The sequence below is a fragment of the Gallinula chloropus genome (genome assembly GCF_964237585.1).
Source record: "Gallinula chloropus genome assembly, chromosome: 1".
Lineage (NCBI taxonomy): Eukaryota > Metazoa > Chordata > Aves > Gruiformes > Rallidae > Gallinula > Gallinula chloropus.
In genome coordinates, this window is record NC_140085.1 from 50210105 (window position 1) to 50230601 (window position 20497).

The window sequence follows — 20497 nt, forward strand, 5'->3', positions numbered from 1 at the left end:
CATAAATGCCTGGCCTAATTGCTGAACCTATTTCTCACAAAATTTCCAAACTTTCCAATTAATACCTAGATATAAGAAACTGAATATTTGCATTTAAAATTGTTCATCATTTAGAAATAGCTTTATGGAAGCCACTGATAACGAGAAGTATAAGAGTAATCCCAAACTGTTGTTCATTCATCAGAACAGAAGTCTCCATTCACCAATAAACTCATGTTCAGCAAGACAGTAATCTGTTTATAATCATCAGCAGTCATCCCTACAATTACATCTTATCAATCACAAAGTTTTACAATACAACTTACACTTTAATTCTAAAATAAAAACCTCTTGTTTTTATAAGTGTTATAAAGCACACTTGTGATCAAGCAATCCATTGGTTTTCTTTGGAATAGTCATAGCCTCTAGAAAAAAACCCACCACGTTTTCTCATGCTCAAGATTCGACCTGGACAGGACACTAGCACAAAATGAACAGTCTGGACTTCTGGAAATAACGGCACAGTTATTACCATATAGAAGTTCTATCTCACAGATGGAGTTGCAGTGATAGGATTTGCAGAAACAGACACAGAGCATGAATATGCAGATCAAATTTTGAGAGATAATAATAACTACGGCTAGCATTTCTGGTAATTCCTCACAGGACCTCCACACTTCTAAATCCTGTATCTCCAACTGGCATTAGGATCTGTTTATATAGAAATTGGGGTATGGCTGCAGTACTGTTTTGCAGTATTGGCTATATGATATAAGTGGAGACTCTGAAGACTGTTTGGGAGACAGCTATATATCACATTTTCCATGAACACACCATATAAGCAGTGCTATGTTCAGGTGGGGAAAGAAGAGGGAAGGAGGAAGAGGGAAAGGAAGACTAATTTGTCCATTTAGCTAAGCTGAGCAGAAGTGCTAGGGGCTGATACATGCCCAGAAATCTGAGAGAAACTATCCCTGCTTTGCACAGGTAGACCCTGCAGTACCTGTGATACAGAAACTTGACCCAACCGTGCCTGAAAAGCACATGCGCAATAGCTGCATGGTTCACGTGACAGGAGGCAGGTAACAGACAAGAATAAACACTTATTGTACATATTCCTTATATCCATCTTGGCTAACACATGCATATTCTAAGACATAAGATCTGCAATTTATCATAACCCTGAAATGGCTACCCAAATAAGCTGCAGACATAATCAAGGAACATTTTGTTGCAGAAGTTTAATTAGTAAGTACAACGCAAGCTCTCTTTGACCTATTTTTTCCTCAAAAATAAAACTTTGAAAGGTCCTGAGAAGAATTTTCAGAAAGCTAGTGTCAGTTATTTCTGTATGTACTTCTCATTATTTGAGCTGCATATTCATGCTATTTATCTGTTCCAGACCTCTGAAAGGCTTTCCAAGCAGCATTCCAGCCATCTATCCATCCATATATCATTCAGACCTGAGGCACATTTTAGCAACAACTTTCCCTAACTCAGGAGCAACAAAAAACTTCGCAGGATTCCCTCTGCAGATCATAAATCTTGCCATTTAATCAGTCATAGAAATTGCTAATACATACATCAGTATACTGCAGTCCCTCAAAATTAATTATCTCCCTTTTATTCTAAGAATTCCCAGGCCTTGATACGTAACTATATTAATATCTTATTGCTATTTTTAATACATCTGGTTATATCACTATGCAAGGCATGTATTTCCCCTTTGGTTATTTTATTACCATCATACTTGACCATAAAATGAAGAGTTATACTCTATTTTATACATGACCATTACGTTTTCAGGTGGCACAGATCAGCATGAACTTTTTATTTGAATGTTAACAGGACTCTGTTGAGTAAAGTGTTACAAAGAATGATTTAGTAATAAAAAAAAAAGCTAGTTATGATGGATATATGGCAATGTCTATTTAAATAAATGGGAAAAGTACTTAACCTAAACTTCTCATTTTCCCACATGCACAGGTATTATTCCTACAGAAGAAAATGCAAAAAATACTTATCCTTCATCTAAAGTTTAGATGCAATCTAAACACAGCCAGCTTTATTATGAGCACAGTGCATGGACAGTGGGAACACCTAATCTTTTGAATGTTCAATTTGAAAGACAACACAGTTTTGGAAATTTATTATCTATAGAATAAACCTAAAATAGGAATGCACCAAAACACTGTTGTACAGATTATAAATGTGAAATAGTCAGCTAATGTGTTGAAAATAATCAAGAACAGTGCCCTTATTTTGACATGTTTTGCACATGGCCACACAGCCCCTCAGAAACAGGTTCTTTTAACTCATCATTAGAGCGTATTGCAAGGACACAGGTTGGAGACAAACTGGCTGGAAAGGAGCTCTATAGAAAAGGACCCAGAAGTCTCAACAGACAGCAAGCTCAGGATGAGCCGGTGGTATGCCCTGGCACCAAAGGCAGCCAGCAGCCTCCTGGACCACTAGATGAAGGGAATGTTTATAATAGATCTGTTTTAACGCACTCTGGTCAGATCCACTGTTATCTCAACCCTTTGTGTCCCAGGTTGGGCTCCAATACTGCCAGGAGGCAGCTAAGCACTACACAGGTAAAATTCATGGGTTGAAATGCAGACAATTCAACAGGACAAAAAAAGGAAGGGAAAATAATAACGATGAAAAAATGTACAAGTGATGCACAGCACAATCGCTCACCACCAAACGACTGATTCTCAGCCAGTTCCCAAGCAGTGGCCATCTCGACTGCTTTACCACAAGTTTATACACTCAGTCTGACATCACAGGGTATGGGATACCCCTTTGTTCAGCTTGAGTCAGCTATCCTGACCACATATCCTCACAGCTTCTTGTGCATCCCCAGGCTACTTGCTGGTAGGCCAGTATGAGAAGCTGAAGTAGTCCTTGACTGCTTTGCAAAAACTAAAAAAAACAGTGTGTTATCAACATTATTCTCATCCTAAACTGAAAATATTGCACTATATCAACTGCTAGGAAGAAAACTAACTATATCCCAGAAAAAAACCAGGACAACTGGTGGAGTTTTTTAATTGTATTGTCAGGCAGTTCAGGTCTGTGAATCTGCTCACAACAGGTCGCCCTCAGCAAGGGACAGACAGGAATTAGCATCCTGGAGCAGTCAGGAGCATAATGTTACTAAAATTTTATTCCAATCAGCTTATGCAATTTGGGGTAGAATTTAATCTTAAATTTAATGATTCTAGGTCCTACCTCGCTCTTTCCCACCTAATTCTTGCTGTCCACTAATGGATCTAGCAACATGTATCCAGAATGCAAGTCAGTTAGAATCATATAATCATACAATGGTTTAGGTCAGAAGGCATCTTTGAAGGTTATCTAGTCCAATGCTCTCTTGTGGGCAGGAACAACTTCCATTAGATCATTAAAGCCACATCAAACCTGACCTTGAACGCTTCCAGGGATAGGGCATCCACAACTTCTCTGGGGTCCCTCATCATAAAAAAAACCCTATATGCCTGATCTAAATCATTCCTCTCTCACTTTAAAACCGTTATACCTTGTCCTGTCACAACAGGCCCTAGTAAAAAGTCTCCATCCATTTTTCTTCCAAGCCCCCTTTAAATACTGAAGGGTCACAAAAAGTTGTCACCAAAGCCTTCCCTCTTCCAGGCTAAGCAACCCCAACTCTTTCAGCCTTTCCTTATAGAAGAGATGCTCCAACCTTCTGATCATATTCACAGTGGTCATGTGGACCTGCTCTAATAGCTCCATGTCTTTCTTGTACTGGGGACCCCATAGCTGGATGTGGTACCCAAGGTGGAGTCTCACAACAGTAAAATAGACAATTTCTCCTTCAACCACTTCTCTTTTGATGCAGCCCAGGACACAACTGGCTCCCTGGCCCACAAGTGCACATTGGTTGTTAATGTCCAATTTTTCATCCAGCAATATCTCCAAGTCCTTGTCTGCAGGGCTGATCTCAATCCATTCATGCCTCAGTCTGTACTGATATTGGGGATTGCCCTGACCCATGTGCAGGACCTTGCACTTGGTCTTGTTGAACTTCATAGGCCCACTCCTCAAGGCTGTCAAGTTCTCTCTGAATGACATCCCTTCAGTAAAAAAATATTTGTTCTTTAGGGTTTTTTTTATTCCCTTCCTTTCAATAAGCTAATTTCCTGTTGGGTTACTTCTTCCAGTCAACTCAGCCTGCAACTGCACGACCCCTCTATCTGACAAGTAAAGTAGTATCAACACAGAAGGGAACCAGAACAGAGGAAAAGAGCCCAAGCAAATCCTTTCACTGAACAGCACTCTGCAGGTGCATTGAATTAACTGTAATCATCAGTCACACCACTAGCATCATCTTTTAAGCCTCCTTTTGGTAGATGAGAGCATCCTTGAATAAATCCAAGTGATACCCATTGCATTTATATTATACCTTAAATTTTCATAAATGAAGTTTAATTCCATTACAATTAGTTTCAATATTTTGTTGATCAGTACTTGAAAAATTTTGTATGAAAAATAGAATTTTAAGGAGAAATTATGTAACCTCTGAACTTCCTTTTCTAGAAAAAAAGCCCCCAACAGAGCAGCAGGCCTCTGAGAGAACATGCTCCACAAATAGGTAAAACAGTTGAAGGGCTTGTGTTTCATTATTTGGTTTTCTTCAAGTAGATTTCAAGTTCTCACTTTTTTTTCTTTAAAAATTCTCACATATTTTTGATATGTAGTCAAATATTTTAAATTGCAGTAGTCCTGAGAGACTCAAATATGCAAAGCAGCATTCTTTTACAGAATCCGCATGACGAAAAGACTACGCTTTTCAATGACAAAACATTGAGCATTGACCTTTAGCCAGGAGAAATACACATAAAATGCCAAAGTTAAAGTCTTCTGTTAATTGACTCAATTTATAACAACTTTTTCAAAAACTGTTACAAGTTTAAATTCACAATATGCTTTAACCAATGAAACATTCATATTAAAACATAAGTCACTCGTAAGAATATCTCAAACCACTTTTTAAAATAGTAATTGTAAGAAATATATTCCAAAAAATACCATCAAAGTAAGGAATCTGGAAAATACTTAGTTTCATTAACTACAGCTTAATCATTTTTATGGTTATTCACATTTTATGATGATTTAATGATTGGAAGGTAGGCATTTTCCACACACCTAAATTCAATCTCTGGGGTCCTTGCTACTTTAGAAGTAGGAGAAACAACTCTCTAACTTTCAAGCACTTGTGAAAGGCATTTCAGAATAAATAAAGCTACACAGGACCTATCAAAATGATTGAATCGACTAAGTACAGTAGGAACATATCTATCACCTCATGTTATATTAGGAACGCATCAACCAAAATTTTTCTATCCCTGTAATAATTTCTGTTGTCATTAAATACTGAAATAATTTCAGAGAAAAGTTCCTCTACACTATACAAATAGCTTATCTGAAAGCAGAGAATAATCAGAAAGAGAAGGTATGAACTTAAAAAAAAAACAGCAATGTGCTAAATATTTGTAACCTTAATTTATTCTCTAATCAGCTCACTGAAAGCAGCAAATGAACCCTAACTTCCAACATCTGCCTACCCAGCATCACTAAAAATGATTCTTTATTACGAGTGCAAAATATAAATTGTCACCTTTCAGAAACTTTCATATTTCTAGCAAAGGTCACTTTTGGAATTCACAATGACTATTATTTTGGTTTTTATTCTGACTTTACAATATCAGATCATCTTTCTAGCAAGAATCAAAATGTTTCTCTCAAATGACACAGATCTGAAAAAGAAGACATTGTTGAATTTGATGCAACACAAAGCCTATAAATTTGATTCAGGTAACTTCTTTGTAATCTCCAAAGTCCAAAGTTTCTACTTTAGTGTGTATCAGCATTGCAGCATAAAGTGCTTTAATATGCTAAACATCAAATACAAATGCTTGGACTCCCATTTAATCTATGGTAGATCATATGGGTTCCTCACTCACCTAAATGCAAGGTATCTAGCAACTTATTTACTGTTTCTTGTAGATCCATCTAATCTTTATAAACTTACATGCCAAGGAATGCAAACATGTACACACAGATCCACCAGTCTATAACTTACTGCATTCAACAGAAAATTGTGTCCTGATTTATAACTTCTCAATGTAGAAAAAAAATAAAAATAAAAAAAATCAGACAACACTCAGTGAAATAGCCAAAGAATCAAGTTTCAAATGGATGTTTTCAAAATAGGAAGATAATTCCAGGAGATACTGAGATGAAAATTTTTTACAGGTTGTTCCATTAATGACTTAAAAAATTAACAAAAAAGGTAGCACCACTTCAGTGAGACCATTTTATATTTGAAGACTTGACCAAACATTATCCACGCTTGGTGATGGAGGTGCACAACATGCCTCTAGAATGCAAGATTTAAGTCCTGCTCTAGAACATTATACCACAATGAAACACTTTGACATTTTGATGGAAAAGCAGCCACATTTTTTGCTTTCCCCCCCTCTCTTAATACTATGCCAAACTTGCAGCAGATTTCTCCAACAGGAAAATCTACTTCCCCTCCGTTTTTTATAGATGTACTCTCTCTCAACAACCTTAAAGTACTTCAAAGCCATGACATTAATTGGTTCTCTCCACTACTTACAGACAGGAAAAATCAATTTACCTGAATACCATCAAGCAACTTGCTCATGCACCAATAACTGTCAGCTTCTATGTTCTGCAGCACTTCTTCAGGCAGACTGGAAACATCAAAATTTTCCACTTCTTCTTCTGTTTCAGGAAAAGAGAGAGAGAAAGAAAGACAAGTCAATGAAGTAGAAAGAATAAATAAAGCAAGGATGAGGAAAATAATTGAAAATAAAGACAACCACCATTATCTTCTAGTCAGAAACTTCAACACACATTTACTTTAACAGGAACTAAATGAATCATTTATTGCTCAACTGTGTCATCTAATGGCTTTAAATGTTAATGAATACTTAATTTCCTGCAGACTGTGAAAATCTCAAATCATGCCTGGTTAACCAGAATTAATATGTAATAAATTACTTCATTCTAAACATTTAACACCTGAAAGAGGATCATCAGCACTATGAGAGCCCTCAAGCTATGTATGAACAATCTTTGCAGAACACGTCTATGTTTGCATCATACACAGCAAAATGTTGCCAGTCTTGACAGAGGAAAAAGCCCTGAAAAGTACTTTTGAAAAAACTAGTGAAATTTATTTAGAAATCTGACTACAGCTCTTCAAGGAGGATTTGATTTTCCAGCAACCATTTGGAATCAGAAGGAACTCAGACAAAAGGAAAAAGGCAATTAACACTCTACCCCAAAAAATCTCAATACCGGAAAAGCACAGAAACCCAATGATGTCTAATTCACAGAAACTGAGTCTTCCTCTTGTCACAGCACAAGTGTATATTAGAAGAAACTCACATTTCACTGTGAACTGAATTTTTAACACTTAAGCTTGGTTGTTTTATTTTTAAACCATGGCATCTGAATTAATCCATTTTAAAAAGAACACAGAACACGCTGCCTTAACAGCTAACTCCCAAAGCTCCCATACGGCCCCAGAAGAGAGTTTAACATGAGCTGGGAAAGCTCTGGGTAAATAGCTTCCTTCTTGCAATAGCTCACAGTGCCTTACTGTGCCAAGATGAGAATCAAAGGAGCCCCTTTCCCAGCTCTGGTTGCTTCTCAAGGAAGGGGAGGTACAGAAGAGAGGTGTTTGACTATTTAAAGAGCAAATAAATTACCAAAGAAGGAATTTCCTCCATTATAAAATTCCAAGGTAATATAAAATAAATAGTAAGAGAAACCCAAGAACATGCAATGTCTCAAAAGTCCTCTATTATCCATCTTGTAGTTTTGCACTATGTCATCAAGGAAGCCTAAGTACATCTTTAGGCTGGCACATTTGATTAGGCTTAATCAAAGGCTTAAAGCACTTATTTGTTAATTGGTAATAACCATGAGCATTACACCTATTGTAGGGCAATTTTCACATACCGGTGATTTTGCCACTACTAGCAGACACTGGTAGCAAGGTTTTACCAAAGCATTCTTGTTTGCACTGGCAGCTATTGCAGGTGTGCATCACATAAGGGATCACCATTTTTGAACTGTGAAATAGTAATAGTAGGACAAGATCACACTAATAAAATATTAGTTAAAGAGACTTCATAAAATAAAAGCACGTGACTGTCTCACAGGTGGCAGGACAGTAACCAATGCACCAGTAGTCACTGACTAGTTATTAAAGGAACGACATTTTTGCATCGATGAACAGTTTTAAAACCCCAGTTTCTAAAAAAAAAACCACCAACAAAAAAAACCCAAAACAACAAACCAAAAACCCACCAAGATCAAACAAGTATCCAACATGTTTTAAATAACCTACATAAGAAGATCAGTTATAGCACTGCCTTGCAACACCATGAAGAAAGGGTAACAGACTGCAACAGCAGATTTTTGTAATAGCAGATCCTTCCACAAGGAGGAAGACACTTCTTGCCCAAAGTCAGTAGCATTTCTCCCAGCAGAAAGGAAGACAGATCCCCCAAAAATCAGTATCATATACTTCTCTCAGCAACAGTCAGCAAATTCTCACAACACTCTCTGGAAAATGTGAGTAACAATGGCAGTAACTGGGAGGTAACACCCCCCAACAGTGTTCTGTTCAGTTCCCATCACTTTCTCTAATAGGCTCCCCTCATTAAAGACAGCTTCTATAAGAAACTTGGATTAATTTCACTCATTAAATCCAATCCTTTCACAAAAAACACGTTAAGAGAAAAGCTTAGCATAATAGAAAAAACATTTTCACTGTAAAGATGCTTGAATTCAATGGAGATAAGAAAGGATTTAATGCAAACTGACCAACGTCAAGAAAAGACCCAAGAAATCTAGCAACGAAGAAACCTCACTCAGATTAGACAAACAGCTAAGGTGATACACATTTTACAAAACTAATCCAAATCAAAATGCCAGCTCCAATCCTTAAAAAGAAGGTAACAGTCAGGTCTCCCAAAGTCCAGAAAAAGTATCAAACCGTTATTAATGTCAACATGTCCTTTACTAAGTCCACTAGCAGAAAAATTACTAACGAGTACTCATAAGACATACTCACAGATAGACAGAAAATTATTAGACATTAACATCGACCAAAAAGGTCATTTTAAGGTGACAAGTTTTATATGAACCTGAGAAAAATCAATATTAAGTATTTACCTAGCTACCTCCAACCTGATGTGTCTTGAGATTTTTAAAGCAAACAAGAAAAACCCACAGTTTTCAGCAGAGAAGCCCTTTTTAACAGTTCAGAAATTTAAATTAGGAATAACCATTCCTATTAATTTAGAAGACAAAGACTTTTCCAAGCAAAATAAAATGAACTACATATCCCCTACAGCAGGAACAATTATTTTGGTATATCCTATACATGTTAACTTGTAGAGGTGCAGTACGGTTATACAGGGCCACAACGGGGGGGGGGGGGGGGGGGGAAGTTAGGTAATATTTTAAATTTTCATTTTATTATTTTAAACAGTGAAAAAAGGAGTAACCCATTACTCACTCTGCCTCACAATGTCTACAGAAAAAAAAAAAAAACAAAAAGTGAACCAGAGTTCCTCATATTTCTATAAAACACAAACATAAGTTGATCTTCATTCCCCTTGAAAGCAGCAGTCTTCAGGCCCTCCTTCACTAAACACTTGCTGAAAGAATGAGATTATGACTACTTAGCTAGTGTGTTCCTTTGCAAATTTCCTGCCTTTGAGCACCTTTTCTTTTCATGATATTGCTATCACATTTCTGAACAAAAAGGAAGTTATAAACCACAGCACAACACAATAACTTCTACAGGTGGGCATGGGAAAAGATGACAAATGAAAAAAGACTTTTTATCTTCTCTTTCTCATCTTTCTTATCTTACCTCTTTTTTGCCCTTCTCTTTCAAAATCTACCATTTCACTGTGTATTCTCATACCAGGATTCAAGCAACAAAAAAGCCAAAAATACACCTAACCATCAAAGGTAGGTGTTTTCACCTCCCTTTACAGCCAACACAGAAAAGCAAGTAGTGATGTGGTATTAGCTGTCATTAGCTGTCTTGTTGTGAAGTAGAAACCTAAAATAAATCAGATGAATCATACACAAAGAAAATCCTGTTTCTCAATACCACCTATAACTTGAACTTAAAAGTAATGCCTCAGAATGCAGACCTCTACACTCTGGAAGTCTAAACATAGCTGAAACTTAACTTTAAACTCATAACAAAAGACTTCCACCCTGTGACCGAGCTACCTGCAACAAGTGAAAATGACAGCCTTGAAGAAAACAGCTACAGTTTGATAAATATGGCTGAAGCAACCTGGGACAGCAGACACCCCAGCATTAGATTCTTATTGTTCTAGTATGGAAGACTATCAAATTAGGGAGAGAAATTTTTAATTTTTCCCCAGAGAATAGAAGAAACATCTTCTAATTGTTCCAACTACTTTTCATCACAGGTATGTTCACCAACACAAAAGGGCTGTCAGGGCAGGTACTTCTGACAGGACATGAACTTACATCACATCTAATGTCTTTCATTTCAGCTGGGATAGAGTTAATTTTCTTCCTAGCTGCTGGTGTAGTGCTGTGTTTTGGATTTGAGATGAGAATCATGTTGATAACACAACTGGTGTTTTAGTTGTTGCTAGGCAATGTTTACACCAAGTCAAGGACTTTTCAGCTTCTTTTACTGCCAGCCAGGAGGCTGTGAGTGCACAAGCAGCTGGGAGGAGGCACACACAGTACAGGTGACCCCAACTGACCAAAGGGGTATTCCATACCACATAACATCATGCTCAGTACATATAAACTTGGGGGAAGGTGGCCAGATTTGGCACCAATCAGTTGGTGGGCAACTGCTTTTCATTTGCATCATTTTTCTTCCTTGAGTTTTATTTTTCTCTCTCTTTCTGGTCGTCTTCCTTTTCATTGCAATTTGTTACTATTATTATTTTATTTCAATTATGAAGCTGTCCTTATCTCAACCCACCAGTTTTGTCTTCTTTTATTCTTCTGATTCTCTCCCCCATCCCAGTAGAGGAGCGAGCCAGTGGCTGTGTGGCACTTAGCTGCGGTTAAACCATGACAATTCACTGTTTTAAGTAGAATTCTCATTATTCCACGGGGGGGGGGGGGGGGGGGGGGGAAGAAGAAGAAGAATAAATGGAAATGAAAAGGCAACTATTAATAAGTTCTTTCTGGTCTAATTTGGGTGGTCCTATAAATCAAAAGATGTAGGCAGTATTTAAGAACTATCCAAACAAAAGGATCCCTAGTCCCAAAATACAATGTCACAGAGCCACGAGCTGAATGATTACAGGATTTTTAGGAAGAACCCATCTAGCTTTCTTGTTGATTCAATGATAATGTAACAATGCTGAATAGATTGATATAGATGTAGCTTAAGAGATAATTCATTAGTATAGCTTTAATATAAGGCTTCGAGGCTTCACTGTACTCTCCCCCCCCTCTAGAATAGCCATCCAAAACCATTATGCTTTTTCTCTGGCATATACTGACTGATCTCTAGCATTTTCATAAGCCTCAAACATGAAATAAATATTCAGGATTCTTATGTAAGTTACTTCCACTATACTTTAATTTTCATTGTGCATCTTATGCACCACTACATCATTTCTTCTACTGTCACAGAGTAAAGGTTTTAAATAAAAAAATACCAATTAAATGTGTAAAGACAACTCAATTTTATTTCAATATTCGCTAGCAGTATTTAACCTTATGTAAAACTGTCTCAAGCTTTACCTTGAAAATCTACAACCAAATATTTCAAAAAGTAAATCTAATTACTTAGAGGATATATTAAAATACACTTTTCATTAGATGAGCTAAGTAGTAGATTTTTCCATATGTTATATTAACTGGTACTTTTTCATTTAAATGTAGTGCACGCTGAACAAAGAGCTATGCTGTAGAAGCCATCCAGACAATAAATCTAATAAAGACAACACAGCATCACAAAAGCCACCAAACAAGCAAATGCTCAGTGATGTGAAATGGTTTCTGCTTCACCAATTCACCTTAACATGCCAAACTTCACTGAGAAAGTTCAAAACAGAACCTGAGTATTTGAATGACCCTTTTCCATACTCCAGCTGAAATAAAAAAAAAAAGGCCATCCATTTTCGTGACAAGCTCCAATTAAGGAACATTTGACTGGCAGAATAATATGTAGAATAACAGTTTACATATTTAACATTTATTCAATTATTTGTGTAGGCATATTGTGCCAAGTGCTGCTTTTTCTACACAGTTTTAAGGGTAAAAGCAATCAAATTGCATGCTTGTCCCTTTTTTTTTTTGTCTTTTATTTGTATGAAGAAATACACTAGAGATATTTAGAAAAGAAAGAGAAGGAATTTCAGGACAAACAACAGAAGAAACAAAAATAACCATCTCAAAAGTTACATGAGAGATTATTTCAATTTAAGAATTGTGTTTGAAAACAGAATTACAAATTCTGATTTTAGATAGCTTTACATTTATTTTGAATGACTAAGACCATTAATAAATTATGAACTCTTTACATACACCCATTATACAGAACAATAATATAAACATTAGAATGGTTAATTCTCTGAACATTTTAAAATTATTCTTTTTGCAGCACTCATTTGTGTAAATTTATTTTCCATTTAATGCATTAAAATTAGTACCATATACTTAAAGTCCAAATTACATAGCTCTTGCAGAGGTACAAGGAAATCATTCCAACTCTACATGCACAGGTCTGTATAAAGTTTACTTACCTTAGCTGTATTTTCAGACAGACCTAACCTAAAAGTTGCCAGCTAAGTATACAACCTACAAAAACTATACACACACGATTGCATTCAGAGGTGCATAGTAATATTTCCACATCTAGAAGATCTTACACATTTCACGTAAAACTTGGTTTTCAAAAAGCTTTATGAAACAGTTATTCAGTCACTGCACTAAGGCAATGTTTTTCTAAGGAGATCAGGACATAATAGACCATTTAAATGTAAATTCTTTCAGTAACAATTATCTAATTAAATATGTACATAACCACATCAGTTCCTCTCACTGAAAAAAATCCTAATTATATATTTATCTGATAGAAATAGCTTTTGAGCTGTTACGGATTAATCACCAGAGTGAAAACCTTCCCTTTCTTTCTGATACTGCAGTCACAAAGGTAAAATTGAAAAGAAAGAAGAAAATTTAAAAAGAATTCAATCATCCCATCAATCCAGGCTTAAGTAAAGGTGATCTTACGGCATTTCAAATACTCCCCTACTAGCCATGTTCTCACACACACGTTGACCTGACTATTCAAACACTGTTGGTAATCATGCACTTGTCAGTTGATATACCATAATTTCCTTTAAGGCTCAACAATAAGCAAGATACATATATTTATACATCAGCATAAAAATTATGGTTTTAAACAACAATCATTTTACTTTATTAGCATCAATTCTCTAAATTTTACAGCACCTGAGGAATGTTATAATCTCCCTTCACCTGGAGAACAATGTAAATCATGAAGTCCAAAATCATTTTAAGTATGATTATCTTGACCTAAGCTTTATCCTCATCAAAATTAATGTATGACCCTGCAAGTACTCTCAATTTGTTGTATCACCAAAGAATAAATGCTTCACATACTTATTCTCTAATTGCAGGTTCTGCATAACAATAATCAGTAAATCACTGAGAGACTTCTTTTAGTGGGCCTACATGTTTGCCAGCAAGATGCTTCTACTCAGGCTTTTTCTAGATTAGACTTTAATAGCAAATTTTTTTCCCCACACCAAGTAGTCCAGAACTTTCCCTTAATTCCTGGTCATAAGTCACTGCACATATCAACACAGAAAAAAGCCCGTTTTTAGGAATTATAAGTTTATTTGAAAAACAGGGAAATTCTCAACTCACATTGCCAATTAAACAGAAGACATGGGTTCCTTTTGTGCTACAGACTGAGATTACTGCTCAACAATTCAGACAAGATATATTTACTACCTCAAGAAATCTGACACCAAAACACGGTACGAAAGAACGAAGTAAACTAGTAGCACCAACAGGTCTTTAACCCACAGAATATGCATAATGCCAAATGCAAGACTGGAAACCTCTTACATAAGTGAGAAATCTGGCCAGTTTACACTTAGAAAAAAAAAAGTACAAGCCACATCTGTAAGTATGACATTATTGTGAAACTGGAGTGTTCAGAGCTTGTAAGATGACAGCTCTTCTTAAAAATGTATTTTAACAACAATGAAGAACACAGCATTCAGCACAAATTCTTCTCAGAGTAATCACTTCAGTAAGTGTGCTGCTGTCAACCAAAACAGATTGCCACAGAGAAGTGGAGCATGCGATACCAAATTACGGGACTAGTAATTAGCATCCACTATGCACGATGAGCACAGGATGCTGATGAGCATTTTCTTAGAATGCCTGATAAGGGACTTTCCTGAGAAATCCAAAAGGTGCTTGGAGAATCGGAAAGGAAAGATTAAAGGGCGAACATGGCTCCCAAACCACATTTTTTAATTATCTAGTTTGTGCTTATCATTTAATTTTTTTAAGCATCGAGCCTGTGTGTGTGCAATCACACAAACCTGCATCACACAAAACGGCAAGAATGAGATAAACCACAGCGTGGTCAAACAAATCTCAAGCAAGATCCAGGAACACAGGACTTGCCTGGGTTAAAATATGGGATTAATTACAGGGCTATTTTAGAGACACGGTGCTAGAGTGACTATTTTTTTTAAATGGTAGAGCCTTCAAAAAGAATCTATAAATTAATGTAGATTTTAAACAGAATTATTTATTGGACAGGGAGGAAAAAAGTCAACTTCATTAAAAGCCAAAACATATTTCGAAGATTAAAAAAGTATATGCATGCAAGGGTGAATTCTAAAACTACTGAAAATTAATACGACTCACACCTGAAACTATAAAAAACCTGATTACTTAATATTAAAAAGTAAATAGAACTTATTTGACCAATCCCATAAAGAGTAACATGTTTAATACACTACCAAAATAACTTTAATCAGACTAAATGTTCAATTTTAACTTGCATAAATATAGAAGTAATGAAGGTTATTCACGGAATTTTATGTAAATATTAAAAAATGTATAAAATTGAGAAGTTTAATGTTTTCTCTGATCACAGACTGAAAACACTGCCACTGTCAAGTAAGCTCAGCAACCATTTACATATGACAATAACTCTATTTAAGCACAAATTCAACACCTCCTTAAAATTTTTATTTTTTTTTAACCTATTACTGTCATTGAACTGAACAACAAAATCCTTTCTTAAAGAAAAATGGATGTCAGGGGGAACAGCTGTTGTTCGGTGACATCATACACACAAGCCTGTGATTGTGGCAGTTCGCTGCAAATCCAAACTATGTGAGATTGGTCAAATTTCTTATTCAAAATGACATACCTCCTTATTTTGCAATCTCCAATGTCATTCACAGCTAATAAGAAAGAAATGCCCCTTACAAACTTCTTGCTTTATCTACAACACAAGTATCACCCATTATTTGCACTTTTTAGCACAAAGTGCATATACTGAATAGCTGCACTGGCAACACTACTTCTTATATTGCTTAATTGATGAGTGGATCCTGATCATATTTCATAAATTCCTTGATTTAAAATTTCCCAATTAAACATCTGTGGAAAAAAAACCACAAGACTTGCTTTGTTCGCAAGATTCAATCATACTTTACATACTGCATAGGTATTTATCATTATTGGTAAAGAAATAATCATACACAACATACAAAGCAGAGGAAAAAACACTGCTCAAAAATAGGAGTATGGTTTGTTTTTCTTCCCTTATGCTACTGTTAAGAAAGGTAATTTCTTTAACTTGCAATTGGACTTAAAGTTAACTTTTATCTCATAATTAACTAAAAATAGAACATGCATATCCATGCAGAAATGTCTTTGATGACAATACAGTAAGTCAGCTGTTGTGTTTTTTTAAAAGTGTCAGGATTTATTACAACTAATGTGTTATAAAAGCATTAACTCTGATAACTCTGTTCTAGTTAAAGGTGCCCCTGCTTGCTGCAGGGGAGTTGGATTAGGTGACCTTTAAAGGTCCCTTCCAAGGTACACATTCCATGATTCTGATAAATATTTTCTGTTTCTACAAGTAAGACACATATGGAAGAAAAATCGTTTAAAAAAAAAACCACTTGCTCACTTTTTCCTTTTTTTGGGTATTGTTTTTCAGTACTTAATTTTACATTTCTGCATTATAATTTCTTTTCCACAGCTTTAAGTAGAAATTAAAAATTGCAGATTTTCAAAATTAGAAACAAGCAAAAAATCCCCAGCTGACAGAGAGGCCCAATTGCTTTATGATTGCTATGATTAAAAAAGGTTTACAATTAAACTACAAGCAAAGCCTACACAAATTAAAAAGTTTCAGCATACAAACTGTATTTGAATTGTTTTGGAATCTGTAACTAACCATATATCTTAATTGAAAATAGGACAAAAAAGATGTTTATAAGTACATTAAAGCACTGATCCACCTAATTCAAAAAGCTTCTCTTAGATCGAGATACTACTGATCTATACAATAGTATTTGGATGTTAACACTCCTGACATTTGTATAGCATGTTATAGTTGCTTAAGTAACTCTCTTCTAGTTTCTCCTGCAAGTTACTTCATAATAAACACACAAAAGTTGTGATATTCAGATGCCAAAAGCCATTAAAGTAATTTCCCAGTCTGTTGGAAAACACGCTTGAGAAGATTTAGATCTGAAAGCGTAACCACCTCTGTGCTGCTTCACTATAGAAAGATGAACATTAATTATAACTGTACAGAAACCATGGGGGAAGAGTAAAACGAATGCATAAGCCAGAACTAAAATATGCGGCTCCCTCCGAATACACGTCTCTCCCATAGTTACATTAATCGTAATTAACATTCTCCCTCTTCATGATTCTTTCATTTTTACACCTGCAGAACTCTTTTGGTTTCCCTTCAATTTCATTTTACTGCTTCTACCATTATTCAAGATCTTGTTTTCCATTTATTCCCATGATGCAACATTTCCAGTTTGTAATTTCAAATAAAATACCTTTCACTAAGCTCTCATGACTTCCTCACAGTGCAAGTCTTAGTCTCTTAATTGCCTTCAAAAATGAGACAGCATAAACCACAAAAGGTAGTTCAAAGTTAACAGAAAGTTATTAAAGTAACATTCGTATTAGCAAATTCTTTTAATTTTTAAATTCTGGGAGCGTACATTAACCATCATGAACTAGCACATTCTCTGTAGACAGATGCATTTAAAGACTTAGAAATACACGTACAGACGAAAAAGAAACTTTAAAAATAAGATAATTAAAATCCACATGATTAATCATATTTCTATCCATAAATACATCATCCTATGCACTGAAATAGGAGTTCAGTTAACAGACATTCTGTTATATGCCCGGGAAATAAAGATCCTTTTTCATCCAGTGCTCTTCAGCAGACCTCATAGGAGAAAAAAAAACAAAACCCGAAGAACTAGAAGTAAATACTTAAACACCAGACTTTTTGTATTCAACGGATAAACCTGAGAGGTAGCCGAAAACCTCAATTACTTAAAATCAATAGAAAAGACTAGTTCTGATTTATTCTGAATAGTAATAACAAAAGTTTTGAGCTTGTTTTTTATTATGAAAATGTAACTTAATAAATAGTACAGTTAGATACATAACTGTAGGCCAGAAGAAAACCCATATTGAGCCTCCAAAATATCTGAGGCACTTGAAGTAGAACACAAGCAAAATCATGTATCTCCATATATAGAACAGTATAGAATCACAGACTGGTTTTGGTTGGAAGGGACCTCAAAAAACATCTAGTTCCAACTCCCTGCCATGGACAGGGACACACTCCACTAAATCAGGTTGCCCAAAGCCCCATCCAACCTGGCCTTGAACACTACCAGGGAGGGGGCAGCCGCAGCTTCTCTGGGCAACCTGTGCCAGGGCATCACCACCCCCACAGTGAACGCTTTAGGAAAAAAAATATTAAAAAAAAGAAAAGAAATCACAATACCCAAACCCCAAAACAAAACCAATAACAAAAAAATCCCATAGTCAATGGAGCAACTGTTATGACCTCCCAAGGCTTTCTTGGAGAGAATGGAGGTGCCTGGTAGTACATAAACAATATGTAATAAACTTTTAGGAAGAGCAAACAGCAGAGACAACCTGAGTTCTAAGAATAAATTCTGCTCACCAGTCAGCAGAAACAGGCATTAAACTAGTAAAAATAAGCTACCTCAGCATTTTTATAATTTGTGCATTTAATCACAATATAAAATCAAATTAATGAAACTTGAAGGTCTTGAAGAGTTCCTCTAGTAAAACACAGAAGGTAGCATGCTGAGCAGTTTGAACTGGATGAATCTCTCAATGACCTGAAACTGTACAGCCAGAAAAAAAAAAAGCATAATCAGTAATAAAAGCAAAGTAAGGTTGTGGGATGAAGATTGTACCTTGTCACATTAACTGATTCAGTATGGAGAACACAACTTTAGACCAAAATGCTACTTTAATGGTCTCTAAAGAGATATTGCCATGTTACAGAAATACAAATCTTACTGTGTCAGAAACCTTTGATTTACTCCATTTGAGCCTAGAAATTTCTTGTTAATTTAGAGATATGTTCCACACATCTCACAGAAAAAATATTAAAATATTTCTTTTGATTCTCTCCATAAGACAAGGTCTGGAAAAGTTCTTCTCAGGAAACATCCAAGCAAAGAATCCACTCAGCTACCTGGCTATGGGGTGATATTGCACAGGTTCCCTTCACATCTCTATCAGACTTTCTGATGCTTTGATAGGCTTCCTGGCACCAATACGATTGAAGAAATTTTTATTAGTCACTTTCAAGTCCCTACTTGGCTGTTCATCTAAAACGCAAAACCATGACAGTCATCTAAAAGGAGATTTAACTTCCCGGGATTATAAACCTCTTTCCTTTTTTCATATTTTGATTCTGCTTTTCACAACATTCTTCAAAACACAGCTTTACTACAAATCATAAGCGGAGGCCGGGCAATACATTCTAACATACTGATCACTATTCTCAACATAATCTTCTTTCATATGACACAGAAGCATGCAGACAAAGATTTAAAAACAAAACAATGTCAACCCAAAATCTCAACCCCCCACTAGCAGCTTTCTACACTAACAGATAACAGGAAGCTGTAAATTTAAGGCACTATAATCCATTTTTCTGTCCTAACAGTAATAAGAAATTGTTTACCAGAATAAGATATTATGTTAGTAAGATTAAGGTAATCGTATATCTACAACACAAACGATTCCAACAAGTTTATATGAAATGGCAATTGCCAATTTTTGTTACTATCTTATGCCAGCAAGGAAAAAGATCAAAAAATTACATTTAATTTTCTATTTAACAAGAAAGCTAGTCATATATAGCAGCATTTTTAAGATAAAAACAATTAATTCAGAGGCACCTGGGAGTAATTACTACCCATCGTCAGAAATTATTAAGCCTGATAAAATCTCTGTCCAACACTTACTATAATCTTTGAGACAGTAGGACTTTGCTGCTTCAATAGTTGGTTTTACAGCTTTTCTCCATGGCAGATCTTTCTTAATCCCTTTAGACTTTTTTTTTTTGAAGGCATGTCAGCCAAAGACAGATCAAAATAAAGCAACTCTTGCTTACTACACTTTCAATGAAAATATTGCAGTATGTTAATTAGATATATCACTGGTTTAAAATACTTATTTAGCTGGGTTAAAGAGACAGTTTGGGGACTACACACACCAACTTAATATGTAGATGCCACTCAAAAGAGCATTTTCTAACATAAGTCTGAATGACTCAGATGTTTTCCTCTAAACACATAAAAAGTTCTTTTCTTTTATTCAAAGTCCTACAAAAATGATGCTAACATTTAAAAAAAAGAAGATGGGATGCTTCTATTTTTAAAATACATGTTCTTTCCCTCTCTTCTCCAAAAGAAGGGGAAAAGCACCTTTTCCTATAAACACATTTTTCCTGTGAAGGTATATTCATGTGAAATAATTTACCTTTTAAAATATGAAATATCTGAGTAACATATAACACAATCTTAGACAAAATTGAAGGTGGTGGATTTGTACTAACTTTTCTTTTCCTCCTATTTAACAATATGATTTAACAAAAGTTAGGAGTAGCTTTTAAACCAGGTTAAAGGATCTTTCTTTTTACATATCTATTTATAAAAAATTGATCAAAGTACATCAGACAAATGAGGTAAAATACACCAAAGAACTGTTCTTAGACAAATATTAGAGTTTCGTTTAGGACATGAAATTAGTATAAGCGCAAAGAAATACTTTTCAAAGTAAAAAGAAAAACATTTTATGTGTCTCATAAAATAGAAGCTCACAAGAA

The 20497-nt window shown here is 35.4% G+C and overlaps 1 protein-coding gene across 1 annotated transcript in view; it reads right to left on the minus strand.

Annotated features, from left to right (window-relative positions):
* TBC1D22A (TBC1 domain family member 22A) overlaps positions 1-20497 on the minus strand; it is a 173729-nt gene that overhangs the window by 100750 nt on the left and 52482 nt on the right. The window contains exon 9 of the mRNA XM_084278381.1: positions 6650-6756. Within this exon, the coding sequence (XP_084134507.1) occupies positions 6650-6756 (107 nt within the window). The remainder of the gene's footprint in view (positions 1-6649; positions 6757-20497) is intronic.